Below are 14,929 nucleotides of genomic sequence, written 5' to 3'. Positions count from 1 at the left end.
TATCACCTCATCTCACCACATCCCATGTTCTGGCTACTTATAATTCCTTTTTGTAAGAACAGGTTTATTTGTCAGCTCCCCTACCCCACCCCTCACTACTGGACCATAAATCCCTTGAGCTTAGGCCAGGATTATGCTTTGTTCACCATTATATTCCCAGTGCCCTCCAGGGCATCCTATTCACTTAATAAGCACTCAGAAGTATTTGTCAAATGAATAATTACACGGATGAACTTTTAGATGAATGGTGAATATGAGGAAACATTATAAAAGTCTATTCCTCCTGTCTTGTGAACATGCTGAATTGATATTTACTTTTATTTAAAACTATTTATCTAATGCTTTTTTTATCTTTATAAAACTCCTCTCTCTGCTGTTCACCATTTGGGACATTTAGAAATATTTATTTTCTTGGAAAGGGAACGCGCTGGCGTTTTAAACTGGATATATATTTAGTATATTCAGCCTTATCCCATTTGGCAATTAAAATGTTTTACATAAATTTGTAAGCTTATCTTCCTAACAGCATAAATATGAACACAATAAATATTTATCCATATTTTCTGATTCTTGAGAACACTTAAATATATGAAGACCTAAATACAGACTAATATCTTGAGAAAGCATTTTTTAATAGAAAGTAATAGACCAAATAATAAAAGTCTATGTGGTAAGACTTTTGATAGCAAAGCACCTCTTCCTTGAATAAATTCTGTCAGAAAAACATGAGGCAACAGAAGCAAAGTTTAAATATGGCATAGCCAAGCTTCTTTCAGAAATATCTCCTTGGAAGAAGCTTTTTGCTTTGCATTAAGCCAAGCTTCTATCAGGTCAGCACACTGTCCATTAGGTCCTCACTAGTGGAACAGTATCTCAGCTCAGGTTAGATTTTCCCTGTTTATTGCTCTATATTTTAATCTATAGGTTACTGATTTATGTAAGGTATATGTTTATATTCCTGATTTAACAAATATGCACCATAATGATGTATTTCTCTGAAAATATTCATGTTTTCTTTTACTTCCTTTTTTATTGTTTCATAAGACCTCAAGTTATTTTTGTTTTCCAGCATCTTTATTGGAGTATAATTGCTCTACAATGGTGTGTTAGCTTCTGCTGTATAACAAAGTGAATCAGCCATATGTATACACATATCCCCATATCCCCTCCCTCTTACGTCTCCCTCCCATTCTCCCTATCCCAACCCTGTAGGTGATCACAAAGCACCGAGCTGATCTCCCTGTGCTATGCAGCTGCTTCCCACCAGCCATCCATTCTACATTTGGTAGTGTATATATGTCCATGCCACTCTCTCACTTCGTCCCAGCTTACCCTTCCCCCTCCCCGTGTCCTCAAGTCCATCCTCTATGTCTGCGTCTTTATTCCTGTCCTGCCCCTAGGTTCTTCAGAACCTTTTTTTTTTTTAGATTCCATATATATGTATTAGCATGCAGTATTTGTTTTTCTGTTTCTGACTTACTAAACTCTGTTTGACAGACTGTAGGACCATCCACCTCACTACAAATAACTCAATTTCATTTCTTTTTATGGCTGAGTAATATTCCATTGTATATATGTGCCACATCTTCTTTTTTTTTTTTTTTTTTGCCACATCTTCTTTATCCATCCATCTGTCGATGGACACTTAGGTTGCTTCCATGTCCTGGCTATTGTAAATAGTGCTGCAATGCACATTGTGGTACATGACGTTTTTTGAATTATGGTTTTCTCAGGGTATATGCCCAGTAGTGTGATTGCTGGGTCGTGTGGTTCTATTTTTAGTTTTTTAAGGAACCTCCATACTGTTCTCCATAGTGGCTGTATCAATTTACATTCCCACCAACAGTGCAGGAGGGTTCCCTTTTCTCCACACCCTCTCCAGCATTTATTCTTTGTAGACTTTTTGATGACGGCCATTCTGAAGACCTCAGGTTTTGATTCCTTCCTAAACTATACTGCCTAGAAAGGTCTGCCTTGGACCCCATTCAGTAATGTTTATTACTAAAAGTTATCATTAAAATGTCACCAGTATATCACTTTATTTATAACACATGTGACTAAATAGATCCCTTGATGAGCATTATTATTAAAGTTCCTGTGTTGAAGTACTGAAATTCAATCAAACATGGTCTTTAATTCCTCATTTTATATGATTCAATTAAATATTTGTTTTAATCTGAAACTTAATATAGGATTCTAATAAGATTTATTTCCTTTAGAATAAAGCTGAGGAATATCTGTACTCTTTAACAATCCTGACAGACTTGTTACATTTTTTTCATTTTCATTCCAAGGGGGCATAATTAAGAAAGTGAGTTACATAATTGACTTGCCCATTACATGGAGCAGGTCACAGCCTCCCAGGCCTGCCTACACCTCGCCTCTGTGGCTTAACCACAGGTCTCACCAGTGAAGCCCATATACGCAATTTTGGCATTTGCCTTCTTTAGATTACTCAGATTTTTATAAAAGGAATAGAATTTCCTTAATTTGGCTTTGGGAATCTGGTTCACACACAAGAAACTTCATGGCCTTTGAGAATCTTCGTAATCCATCTAATTGTTTTTGACTGTATGAATTTAGCGCTAGCAGATTTGATTTGTTACTTCTAATCATGCCACTGTACCTAAATTGTGAAAGATGATGAATATTTCTCAACATTATATTTTATAAAGCCAGACTATAGACTATATTTACTCTGTTAGATATTTTAGAGTTTAGCGTCCTGATTTGGTCTAAAATGTTTTACCCTCTGCACTTATTTTTTTCTGTATTATCAACATGATTACCATCCTTTCTTTGCCCCTCCCCACAGAAGATTCCGTTTCTCTTCTTATGTCCACAATTTTGCTTATCTGTATTCAGAACACAGGGCTTCATCTCCTATCATTTTTTTCTCAAAATTCCAAATTCTCCAAGAGCTAGCTTGTCAGTTTCACCCTTTAGATGAAAACATTACCAATTTATTAGGCATGCTGATCTTACTAGCAACTATTCTTCCCTAGTCATTTAGTAAAACTTAATAATGCTGTCTATCACTCTTTTGAGCAACTAACATCCAAAATTCTAATAGGAATGTAGCATACATTTTTTCTATTCTTTTCAGTTTAGCCAGGCAGAATTTATTTTCCCTGTCACATCAGGAAACAAGGTCAAGACAATTCAAGAAACTGCTCAAGGATTCAGCCTGCATCACTTTGTGACTTTCAGACCTACACTGTCTACAGAGACATGGTGCCTTTCTCTCACTATAACACTCAGCTATTCATTCCAGATGACCTATTATTATTGTCTGATTATCAAGTATAAGACATAAAAATATATAAACTTGTAGTAAGTGTTTAATGTAAACCAAACTGAAATGAAGTAATTTTATTTATTTATATTTGTAAATGGAATTGTATTTTTATTAAAGAAAGGATTTGATTTATGCAGGTCCCACTCCTTAAGAATTATATAGCTTCTGATGGTTTAATCTAACAAATTATGTCTTGGTTTAGTCAACCCTTTCATATTTTTCCTAATGTCTCATAGTTTACCTCTGTTTCCCTTTTATTTTCTCATGGCTCCTCATTCCAAAGAGCAGATTCTTTGGAGTGGCCAATTCAGCAGCATTTTTCCTCTCTAGTTTTCCTTGAGTCTTCCCAAGAAATGTTTCTGTGGATAGTACTGAAATGGTTACTTATAGGCCTACTAAACTACTTTATAGGCATAAAAACTACTTTAAGAAAGTAGTTTTAGTAATGTTTTTCCACATTCTGTAATGATTCAGCAGAACTGAGAAATACTATTCAGTTCTTTAATTGCTGTACTATTTAGCTTATAGCTTGACTTTCAAATATGTCTTCATGACGTCTAGTATAGCCCTTTATTTCAGATCTGCTACCCAGTGAGTTCCATCTGGCAGTCAACAAGAGAACATTCATTCTCTAAACACTCCAATGTGTCTGCACTGTACTAGGAACCCAAAGACAAGCCATAGACTCTGTCATTGAGGAGACCACTTTTGCTGGTCTCCTCCTCAAGCGTCTCATAACCATCTTTCCTATACCAGTCCTGATTTGGGTTGTAAAACTTAACAGAATTATAATTTAAACCATAAATTTAAATAGGAGCTGAGAAATGATTTTACTTAATGAGGAAACTGAGGTCCAGGGAGGAGGTTAAATGACTGTCTAGAAGCCACAGAGCAAGACTTAAGCCAGATCTTCCAACTCCCAATCTGATGTCCTTTCTCCAGCCACTTGTCTTTTAAGACCAGAGATATCCAGGAATGGTGAGAGGTGGTCATCTTTGGATTGTGATTGAAGGTAGATCCAACAGGATTTTCTAACAGAGTGGGTATTGGGTGGGAGAGTAAGAGAAAACTCAAAGTTGACTTCCAGACTTTGGGCATTGACCCATGAATTCAGCAATATCGTCATTGAATGTGGTTCTGGAAATACAAGACAAATGAGAAGGAAATTTCTCCCTCAAAGTGCCTCAAGTCTAGTAGACAAGACAGACAAATATATTTACCTAATTATAATACTTCTTGGTTGTTATATACCACTTTGCCTCAGCAGAGTTTTGTGAAAACACAATTAACTCTAACCAGGGAAGTGAGGAAAGACTTCAAAGCAGAAGTTATATCTGAGCCTGGTCTGTCATTCTTCTTGAGTGTGATTACACGACTTGAGTTTAGAAAGACAAATTGCATTATATTCACAGCATTAGAACAATTAGAATAAACGAGGCTGGAAGCAATTTTTTGGTTCCAGCTCAGACCACAGTCATGCATGATTGACCCGTTAAAATCAAGTACCCTTTCCAATGTAAACCTATACATATATATTATTTCCCATTGCAGGAGCCTTCTTCCTCTATGCTGGATTCGCTGCTGTGGGTCTCCTTTTCATCTACGGCTGTCTTCCTGAGACCAAAGGGAAAAAATTAGAGGAAATTGAATCACTCTTTGACAACAGGCTATGTACATGTGGTGCTTCAGATTCTGATGAAGGGAGATATATTGAATATATTCGGGTGAAGGGAAGTAACTATCATCTTTCTGACAATGACGCTTCTGATGTGGAATAATTGTCAGCTGCTGATATATTTAGTAATTTAAACAAACTTGGGAGAGAAGAACAGCAATTGGTGACCTCACTGCCCTGCTTTTAATCTGGTTCTTTCCACAGTCTAGTTTTGAATGACTTCATATTCTAGAATATTTGATTCCAAGGAAGATACAATCACAATGACATTTTTTTTCACAAGCAGAGATGTAAAAAAAAAATCTACAGAGATTTTAAACTAATAGTTTTTGAGCAAATGTGTATAATTCCTTCCTGAGATAGTTTAAAATGAATATTATACCCAGTGACTCCCGTGATAATCCTTTTTTCCTAAGACTATATATAATTATTAGTGGCAATTGAGTCAGTGCTAATCTAGCCAAATCATATATGTGTGATATACTTACAGCAGAGGATTCTAAAGTATGGTCCAAGGGTATTTTCTGTCAAAGCATGGCCTGTTGGCCCTAAATTCTCCTAAGGACACGGAGCTTACCTGTGATCAGCTATTAGAAAGTAAACTCCATTTAAGCTTTCATCAACAAATTCAAAAGTGCGTCCTACAGGGGCATAGCTGTCCTTATATCCTTTGGATCCCACATTTTGGTTTGTCTCTCCAATTCATATCTGGAAAGTTCTTCAGAAGCTGACTCTGTGTAGGATCATTTGAACATTATGAAAAGCAGGGCTTTTAGGGTTTATTTTCCTACATATTTTTTGCATCAGTGAGAAGTATACATTTGCACAGATTAGCTAGCAAGTTTTGATAAGTATATTTTATTGCTAGAAAGTAAGAAAGAAAAGATTTTTATGGACCTTAAAGATTTTTAACCCTGAGTTAGTCACTTAGGTGTGCAACTGTAAACACAAAATAGCACTAGATCTTCAACTGTGTTTCAGGGTCAGTTTTTGTTCATGCCAAAATCACCAGATATTCACCATGCCTTCACTCATCCACTCTGGAGTCCTAGTATTTGTGCCTTCATTTGTGTGATATAAAAAACTTCTAGCAGACTTAATTTTCCCCTTCTTTTAATCAAATAATTTCTGAAACAAGAAAGGAAGGAAGAAAATCAGTGGCAGAAATAATCCTGCTGTTACTGATGTTTGTTTAATTAAGTAGTGGGACTTCTATTTTTCTTAACTTTTTATTAACTCTTCCTAAGGGAATTGTCACATTTTGTTACTTACGGTACTCGTCATTTTTTTTCCTTTTAATTCTGAGAGCATAAACTGATTTTTATTTTGCACACCCTTTCTCATTTTACCTGACATTCTATATTAAAAGATACATAGATTTGTCTGTGGGTTTTTCCTTTGTCTCATGCTTGGCTTGGATTTTTTTCCTCCTTGTCTAAAAATTGGGATTTTCTACTGGAACAGATTAATGGTTCTCATGTAATATGCCTTTAAGAGATGTTGACTTACTACATTTCTACAATATCTTTTCAAAGTGTTCATTGGTTTTTATGCTCATTCATCAGTGAACTCCAATTTTCACTCGTATGTTAAGAACTATATAGTATGTACAAACTCACTCACAAAATTACTTGCTAGTTCCAGTGGAAATACGAATGACTCTTCTGTGGTCAGTTAAGAGTGCGTACATTTGATGCATTTTAAAATAGCCCTAAATATCTAATAAGGTACTTTTTGGAGTGAAAAAGTGGCTCTCTCTAAATTCAGTATGTTTCTGCCAGTCTCCAAGATGGTTTGGTCTCTCTTGCTTGTTCTTATCACAATGATCACAGCTGAGAATGTAGCCAAGGAGGTTCATTCTCTAAACCTAAAAATCCTTCAGCCGAAAAAGAGTTTTCTCCCTTTGATAATTTCATGTAACTAAAAAAAATTAGAGAGCTTCTTTCCTTGAATTAGGCACTTTGGCAATTGATTTCTAAGGGGATATTGATTTTGATTTTCCCCAGAAAAGCAGATGTGCTTTGATAGAGAAAGTTATTATTCTATCAATATTTCTTATCCCATAAGAAATTTATTATCTGTATATTTCACACAGGTAGAGTGAAGCAGAAAATGAACTATTGTGTGGTAAAATATATCAGAATATAATGTGGAGAAAAAGTATTTAGACCCATAAAATGATCTCTTTAGCAGTTTGTTTTCCTGATTTATCCAAATAATTGCCTCAATTCTTCTCTTTATTGTATACATAGCCTTAACTATATGCTTATACTCAGCTGAGCTGAATGCACAGTAACTTTATTAAAGGAGCACCTGGGCTCATTATTTCCTAAAGCAGAACATAGCCTGTTCTCCTTGACATAAGCAAATGGTGTTTTCAACTTTATATCCATAAATGCACATAATAACAGGGAAAAATAGCCACAGTTCTTTTCCTCTATTCTCCTCAATTCCTTCTATAAGGGACTACTTGTTATTTATATAGTGATAAAGATAATATTCCATATCTTTGAAGTATAAGAGAGGCACAGTATAAGAATTATTTATAATTTTTTAATAACTACTTGAAAAGGAACCTTATACAATTAGGGTATTATTTTTAGATTCAGTGAACATTTATAGTATATTAAAAATTAAATGTTTGAATTTTGCAGGTTTTTTAGTATTATGCACCTTTTAAGTTATCAAGCATCTTTGGCTACCACTATCAACTTGAAAACATTCCATTTGAAATATCATCAAATATATATTTTGTAGGACAGTTTATATATGGTATGATTTGACCTACCATATTAAAACACATTAAGCATCATGCTTTTAGCTGAAATTATATGTTTCCTTCTAAACATGCTGCAAATTTAATAGAGGTATATTGTGATTTAGGAAAATATAGGGAAGACAGTCATAACCTCTCCTGAGGCTTAGCTGGATGGCTGGTGAGATCTGCACTAGACTTAAGAGAATGTAACGTTTCATCTGCATCTGAACACATAGGGCTAAATGTGATGTCAGATTTTAAAGATTTGGTATTAATATTTTTCTTAAATATAAAATTTCTTATAATTTTGATTGTTTCACCTTAGTCAATAATTGCCCAAAACATGATTTTTAATGTATATGTAAAAGATCTAAATTAAAACTAGATTTAAAGGGTAATATTTCCATTTGAAATTTTGTTCCCAGTCATATGCAGTAGTTAGTTCCCAGATGGAAAGTGCTATGAGAGTAATGCTATCAAGTGCTTTTCATATTTTTATTTTACCACTGAACCATTTTAATATAAAAGAGCCTAAATATTATTTCTTAAGTTATTCACTCTAAAATAGGAAATCTGTTAAAGCAGAGAATTTAGAAATTGTTTACTATAATTTCAAAATCAGTTATATAGAGGAAGAATTAATAGGAAAAATATAAGTTGACAACTTATCCTTTTCCTTTTATATCAGAAAGTAAAACTGAAATGTACTATAATAATCCATAGATCTTGGGGGGAGAATATTCTAGAAAATACTCTTCACATGTTATCTAAGAAAGTCTCACTAGTCTCATTAGTTTAATGACACTAATATATTTTATAAATACTGTAATACAGTAAGGGGGGTGGGAAAATTGTTTTGACTTTATTTCATCAGCACAGTAATTAAGAACAATAAAATAAGATGTTTTGTTAAACAGATTTTTTTACTATTCTCTTAGTTATAATATCTCAAATTATACTAAGTACCTAACAACTGACATTTATACAGTTGTTGTATCATGTTTTAAGTTGCCAAATTCCGACATTTTCAGTAACTACGAATAAAAGAATGACATACCATGCTGGCAGCAGAGAATTCGTAATATGTGCTTTATACCAAAATGTATTGAATTGTGGGTAAAATTTACAGCTCATGTGTAGCTTCTGCCTGTTAAGAGACTCAGAACTGTTCTCTGCATTAGTTTTAACATCCTGTTTTCTGTCACTTTCTGTTTTCTTAGCCTCATGTACAGTAATGTTAAGCTAATTTGATGAAGTGATTCAGGTTGTAGCAATGTATCAGTTTTCAGTTCTTCTGGGTGAGCAATATTGCTGCTATTTTCTAGAAATAGCAATCATTTTAAAATGCCAAACAGCTTACTGCTACCAACTTTCTTAAACATCATCTCTTAGAGAAGGAGATTTTCATGTGCCAATAATCATCAGAGAGGTATTTTGTACGTGTTAATGATGTTCAGAAGTACATGAAAGAATTTTATCTCATAATTTGCTTGTGAGTGTAAAACAATGTAATTCTTATAAATTTTTACTTTGTATGTATAAAACACAGTCTGTTGCACTTGAGTGATTTGGTCTATGGAATGTTAAATATCTACCTTCATTTAGCAGTAATATTCATGTTTTGATTTTAGACAGTTAAGTCCATGCATTTAATTTTATCATATCTATATAAATGGGAAAAAGAAATATAGCTTACAACTAAAAATTAAAAACCACCAATATTTTGTCAAGTTTTAAAATTTTAGCAAATTTAACATTATTCCGTCTCATTTGAAGGTTAAAAAAATGATACTTATCTCTAGCCAAAGTTGAAATTTACATTCTACATGTCCAAACTGGTTCCTAGCAGCTTTTGGACTATATCTCACTTGATGTTATAGTATCTTTTATTTGTAATAAATGTTCAAATTTCTATTTAAAAGCTCTAATGTACATCTAGATTAAATGAAAACACAGGTTTATGCTTTTAAAATATGTTTTCAAAAGTATATTTTAATTTCTGAGAATGCATGTTATATAGTGTTTAATACTCCACATGTCTTAGCAAATCCAATATATTTATTCCTACATATGACACATGGGATATCTCTTAAAAATTATGAATACGTATCATTTCCTTCAAAGTCATTGTAGCCTATAGTTGTATCAAAAGTATTGTATATTTTATGGAGATTTAGTGATGTATATGTAAATGTTTTTTAAGTTATTTTATTGAAGTTCAATCTTTACATAAAATTTAAATCTTTTTTTAAAAAAGTGTCAGTGCCAGAACTGTAAATGAAAATAGTCAAATAAAAGTTAAGACTATTCACTACTCATTTGTCTCCCTTGTAGTTTTGTATTTTATCCAATTCTTTTCCTTGGATTTTAGGATCTAGGTTACAAAGTAAAAGCATCTACAAAGATTACCTACCTCTATATATTTATGCAATGCTACTCATTTTAATGATATTTTACCTCTTTTTGACCATGGTTAAACTTAACTACCTTTAAAACTATTTTATAATACCTAAAAATTATTGCAAGGAGTTATTCTAAATAGTAAATATAAAACTTTGAAATGAAGTACTCAGAAATCCTTGAAATATTGTTTCTTATTGTTGTCAGAACTTGATATTGACATGAACCATTGTGTCAGATTGACAAAAATTGTTTATGGTTGTTGCTTTGTAAATGAAAACAAAATACCTGCTGGATGACCAGTTGACAGTTCTTTTGGAATTCTGCTGCTCTTCATTGCCATTCTGCCCTAACTGTAGCTTTTATTAGTAAGCATTATATTATTGTTTGATCTGGGCAGCCATCAGACTTATCTCCATAGTTAGGGTGTGCCATCCTGAGCCCAACTATAGAGCTAGTCTGAGGAGATCCTCTGAAGACCCTAGGTCCACTTTCACTCAAAGGCTTACAATGGAGTTGCATCTTAAGCAAGGATTCTGATGACAGCAGGTAAGGCAAAAATCCTACAGTCAAAATGACCCTTGAAAATCCCATAAGTTAATGTATAAAGTGTCCACTCATCTGAATACCTGAATAGTGCAGTTCATATCTGTATCAGTGGTCAGAAAAGTCTTCATTTAATTGTCTAATCTTGTGGGGTAAATGTTGTCATCCTTTTGTGGATACTAAAACTTAAATTCAGAACATTTTGGTGATTTGCCCAAGATCACACACTAGGAAGTGTTTACAAAATTTTTCTCTGCAGTGACTACACCACACTCGTTCTCTCTTGGTCCTCATTTGGAATGTCTTCTTGTCAGATCCAGGCAGAAAGATTAAAAAATAGACATCATGTTATTGCTGTATTATAACTTAAAGGGTGTGAAGAAAAAGAATCAGATACCTCATTTTAACCTGGACTATAGACACAAATCTTGAAAACCTTTAATTTGGGGATTCTTTTCCACATATGAAGCAGTATACAAATGGTTTCCAACTTAAAGTGGTACAACTTAATTTTTCAACTATAAGATAATGTGAAAGTGATTCATATTTAGTAGAAGCTGTACTTCGAATTTTTAATTTTTATCTTTTCCTAGGCTAGCCACATGTGGTATGATAGTCTCTCTTGTGATGCTGGGCAGGGCAGCAGCCACAGCTCCCAGTCAGGCACGCTGTCACCAGGGTAAACAACTGATACGCTTATAACAATCCCATACCCACACAACCATTCTGTTTTCACTTTCAAAACAGTATTCAATAAATTACATGAGATACTCAACATTTTATTGTAATACAGGCTTTGCGTTAAATGATTTTGCCCAACTGCAGGTTAATGTAAGTATTCTGAGCACATTTGAGGTAGGCTGGGCTAAGCTATGATTTCAGTAGGTTAGTATTAAGTGTATTTTCAATTTAGGATTGGTTTGTCAGGATGTAACCCCATCAGAATGAGGAAGATCTGTATAGTAAATTATTTAAGAGGTCAGACTGATACAAATTATCTAGGTTTGGATCCCAGCGTTTCCACTTACTGCTTGGTAACCTAAATCACTGAGTTACTCTTTGCCTCACCTTCTTATATATAGAATGGAGATGTTACTATCTACCTCATGTAAGTGTTGCGGCAGGGAGGGTTAACATTGGTTAGTCGTGTAAAGCACTTAGAGGAATGGCAAATAGTAAGTGCTGGATAACTGTTGGCTGTTCTTAGTATCATCGTCCATATGCTATCCCTGGTGCTAAGGTCATGATGTGCATAGGGACAGGAGCACATGGGTTTCTTTGACACGTCAGGCGGGCTGTGTGAGTGCGACAGCCAGGCTCTCTGCTGACCAGAATGGTTTGAGCTGATCTCGCTATCCTGATACCCCTCTTCCTTTCTCTACCTCTTTTCCATTAGTATCCTCCTGAATGGCACAGCAGATAAGAACACAACCTTCTCATTTTCTCCTGATTAACAGGATGTAATATATAATTTCTATTTATGTGATCTCCCAGCCATGAAAAAAATAATTTAAAAAAACCCCTCAGTTAATTATCATTTAAATTCTTTTCAGCATTTAAAAAATAATTTTGAAATCCTCTCTGAATGACAACTGACATTAACCCTTTTACCAATAGGCTATATTGAAATTAAGCTCATATTATTATAGATGCTATGAATTCAACATGAAACATTGAAGGTATTTTTTACCTCCAGTATTTCATGCACTTTTCCACTACACTTACAAAACTTAATTTCAGATGATCACCAGGCATGGTAAGTAAATTTTTTACATGAAAGAAAATATTGGCATGCTTTACTTTTATCAAATAGATGTTAAACTCACAAGACAGATCTGATAGAGCAGTGTTTCTCAAAGTGTTGTCCCCAGACTAGTAGCGCTAGCATCACCTGTGAGTTTATTACAAATGCAAATCTGTGGACTTTACCCGACCTACTGAATCAGAATCTCTGGAATTGTAGCCCAGGAAACTTTTTTTTAAATATAATTGACATATATAACACTGTGTAAGTTTAAGGTATACAAAGTATTGATTTGATACATTTATATATTGCAATAGAAGCACCACCATAGAGTTAGCTAATACTTCTATCATATCACATAACATTTCTTTTTTGTGGTGAGAACAATTAAGATCTAGTCTCTTAGCAGCTTTGAAGTTTATAAATACAATATTGTCTATAAAGCTCATCAGGCCTTATTTGTCCACTAATTCCAAGTTTGTACCCTTAATCATCTCCCCAATTCCTCTAACCCCCAGCCTCTAGTAACCACTATTCTACTCTCTGTTTTTACAAGTTCAGCTCTTTTAGATCAGGAAACTGTAATTTAACAAACTCTCCAGGTGATTCTTAAGCACATGATTGTGTGAGAACCATTGCATTAGAATTTTGAAATCATCACTTTCTTTCAAATGGTAATAAGCTCATCTACTGAATATTGAACTAATTGAGCGGATTTATCTTCAAGTTACTTAGGAATTCATAAAGCTAAGTCACTGACACTTCAGGGGTGTTGGACATGGTTTTACCTTTGCCTGGTATGCTCATCACCCTATTTCTGCGTCTAATTCTTTTTTGTTATTCAAATATCAGCTCAAAATCATCTCTGAGGCCTACCTTGATTATACAACTTAATTACTCCCTTCCTCTTCATGACATTATCAGGTAACCTTGTTTTATTTTCTTCCGAGTGTTTATCACTATTTGAGAATTATTTTTCTTATTTCTTGTCTGTTTCTCCCACTAGAATATATACTGCATGAGAGCAGGGAACTTGTATTATTTAACCACTGACTCTCCAGCACCTCATACAATGCCTAGCATATAATATGTGCTCAATAAATATTTGAAGAATAAATGGATGCATGCATCACATGTGCTCCTGTGGTCCACAAAGGAACAGTGGAAGCTTTTTCTGGGCTAAAAAATGATGAAAATGACACCATGGCACCAGGCCAATATCAACAAGCATGGTTTGAAAATGAACCTCTGTATAGGAAAGCTGTTTTAATCAAACAGCAAATTCCATGTGGTATATGAATGCATGTTTTTTCATATAAACACATTTGGATGATAAATTTTGTTTTTTATGATTCCTGTTAAAAGAAGGGGAAATCTGTTTATAATAACAAAATAATTAAGTATTAGGATAGCAAGCTTGGGGTGGAATTTGCATGTTTTATAATAAATTAATCTGTTTCTATGTTTTCTTTATAGACAACAACTCATATGACAGATACTTTGTATACATCATTTTATTCTATCCTCACAAAAACCCTATACAGAAAAGACTGTTATTACCACAATTTTATGAATGAGGAAATAATTGAGTCACAGGAAGTAACGTAATATGTTCAGTAGCATAACTTGTAGAGTCTGAATTTAGACCCAGGTCAGTTTCTGTCACTTTTAACCACTTCCCTTTATTGTTGTTGTTGTTTTTTACAATGACTTTTATCATGGAAAAATTGATACCTGCCTCTACCTGAAAATTTTTGTACTATTTTCTTCCTGCAGGGTCTCTGGTTATGGATTTAGGAACTAAAACATAACTACTGAATAAAACTGACAGTATAATTTAGAGTCAAATGTGAAAGGATTAGGATTTAGTTAAAGTCAAAAATGATCAGTAATTTCTGAAAACATGCCCAAATTTACATTTATGAATTAACCCTGAGAATCCTAATAAGTTTCCTTGCTCTAAACTGTTCTCTGTCTGAAATGAATATAGCTACTCCAGCTTCTTTTAATTAGTGTTAGCTTGGTATTTCTTTCTCCATCCCTTTACTTTTTTTTTTTTTTTTTTTTTTTTTTTTTTTTTTTTTTTTTTTTGCGGTACGTGGGCCTCTCACTGTTGTGGCCTCTCCCGTTGTGGAGCACAGGCTCCGGACGCACAGGCCCAGTGGCCATGGCTCACGGGCCCAGCCGCTCTGCGGCATGTGGGATCTTCCCGGACCGGGGCACGAACCCATGTCCCTGCATCTGCAGGCGGACTCTCAACCACTGCGCCACCAGGGAAGCCCATCTCTTTACTTTTAATCTATACTTGTCTTTATATTTAAAGTGGGTTTCTTGAAGGCAACATATTGTTGGGTCTTGTTTTTTGATCCACTGTGACAATCCACTTTTTTGTGTGTGTGTGTGGTATGCGGGCCTCTCACTGTTGTGGCCTCTCCCGTTGTGGAGCACAGACTCCGGACGCGCAGGCTCAGTGGCCATGGCTCACGGGCCTAGCCACTCTGCAGCATG

General features: G+C 34.5%; 1 protein-coding gene across 4 annotated transcripts in view; it reads left to right on the top strand.

The window, feature by feature from the left end:
- SLC2A13 (solute carrier family 2 member 13) overlaps positions 1-6,357 on the top strand; it is a 428,310-nt gene extending 421,953 nt beyond the window's left edge. For all 4 annotated transcript variants that reach the window (XM_089920529.1, XM_089920530.1, XM_089920531.1 and 1 more), the window contains one exon: positions 4,850-6,357. In XM_089920529.1, the coding sequence (XP_089776655.1) occupies positions 4,850-5,076 (227 nt within the window). In that variant the 3' untranslated portion in view covers positions 5,077-6,357. The remainder of the gene's footprint in view (positions 1-4,849) is intronic.
- Positions 6,358-14,929: the final 8,572 nt, after the last annotated feature.

This window comes from Delphinapterus leucas, chromosome 11, assembly GCF_059928025.1.
Source record: "Delphinapterus leucas isolate spDelLeu-1000000601 "Yukka" chromosome 11, BTC_Dleu_Yukka2, whole genome shotgun sequence".
NCBI classification, from domain to species: Eukaryota; Metazoa; Chordata; class Mammalia; order Artiodactyla; family Monodontidae; genus Delphinapterus; species Delphinapterus leucas.
Note: the sequence above shows the minus strand (reverse complement) of the source record. Positions and strands in the feature narration are given on the sequence as shown.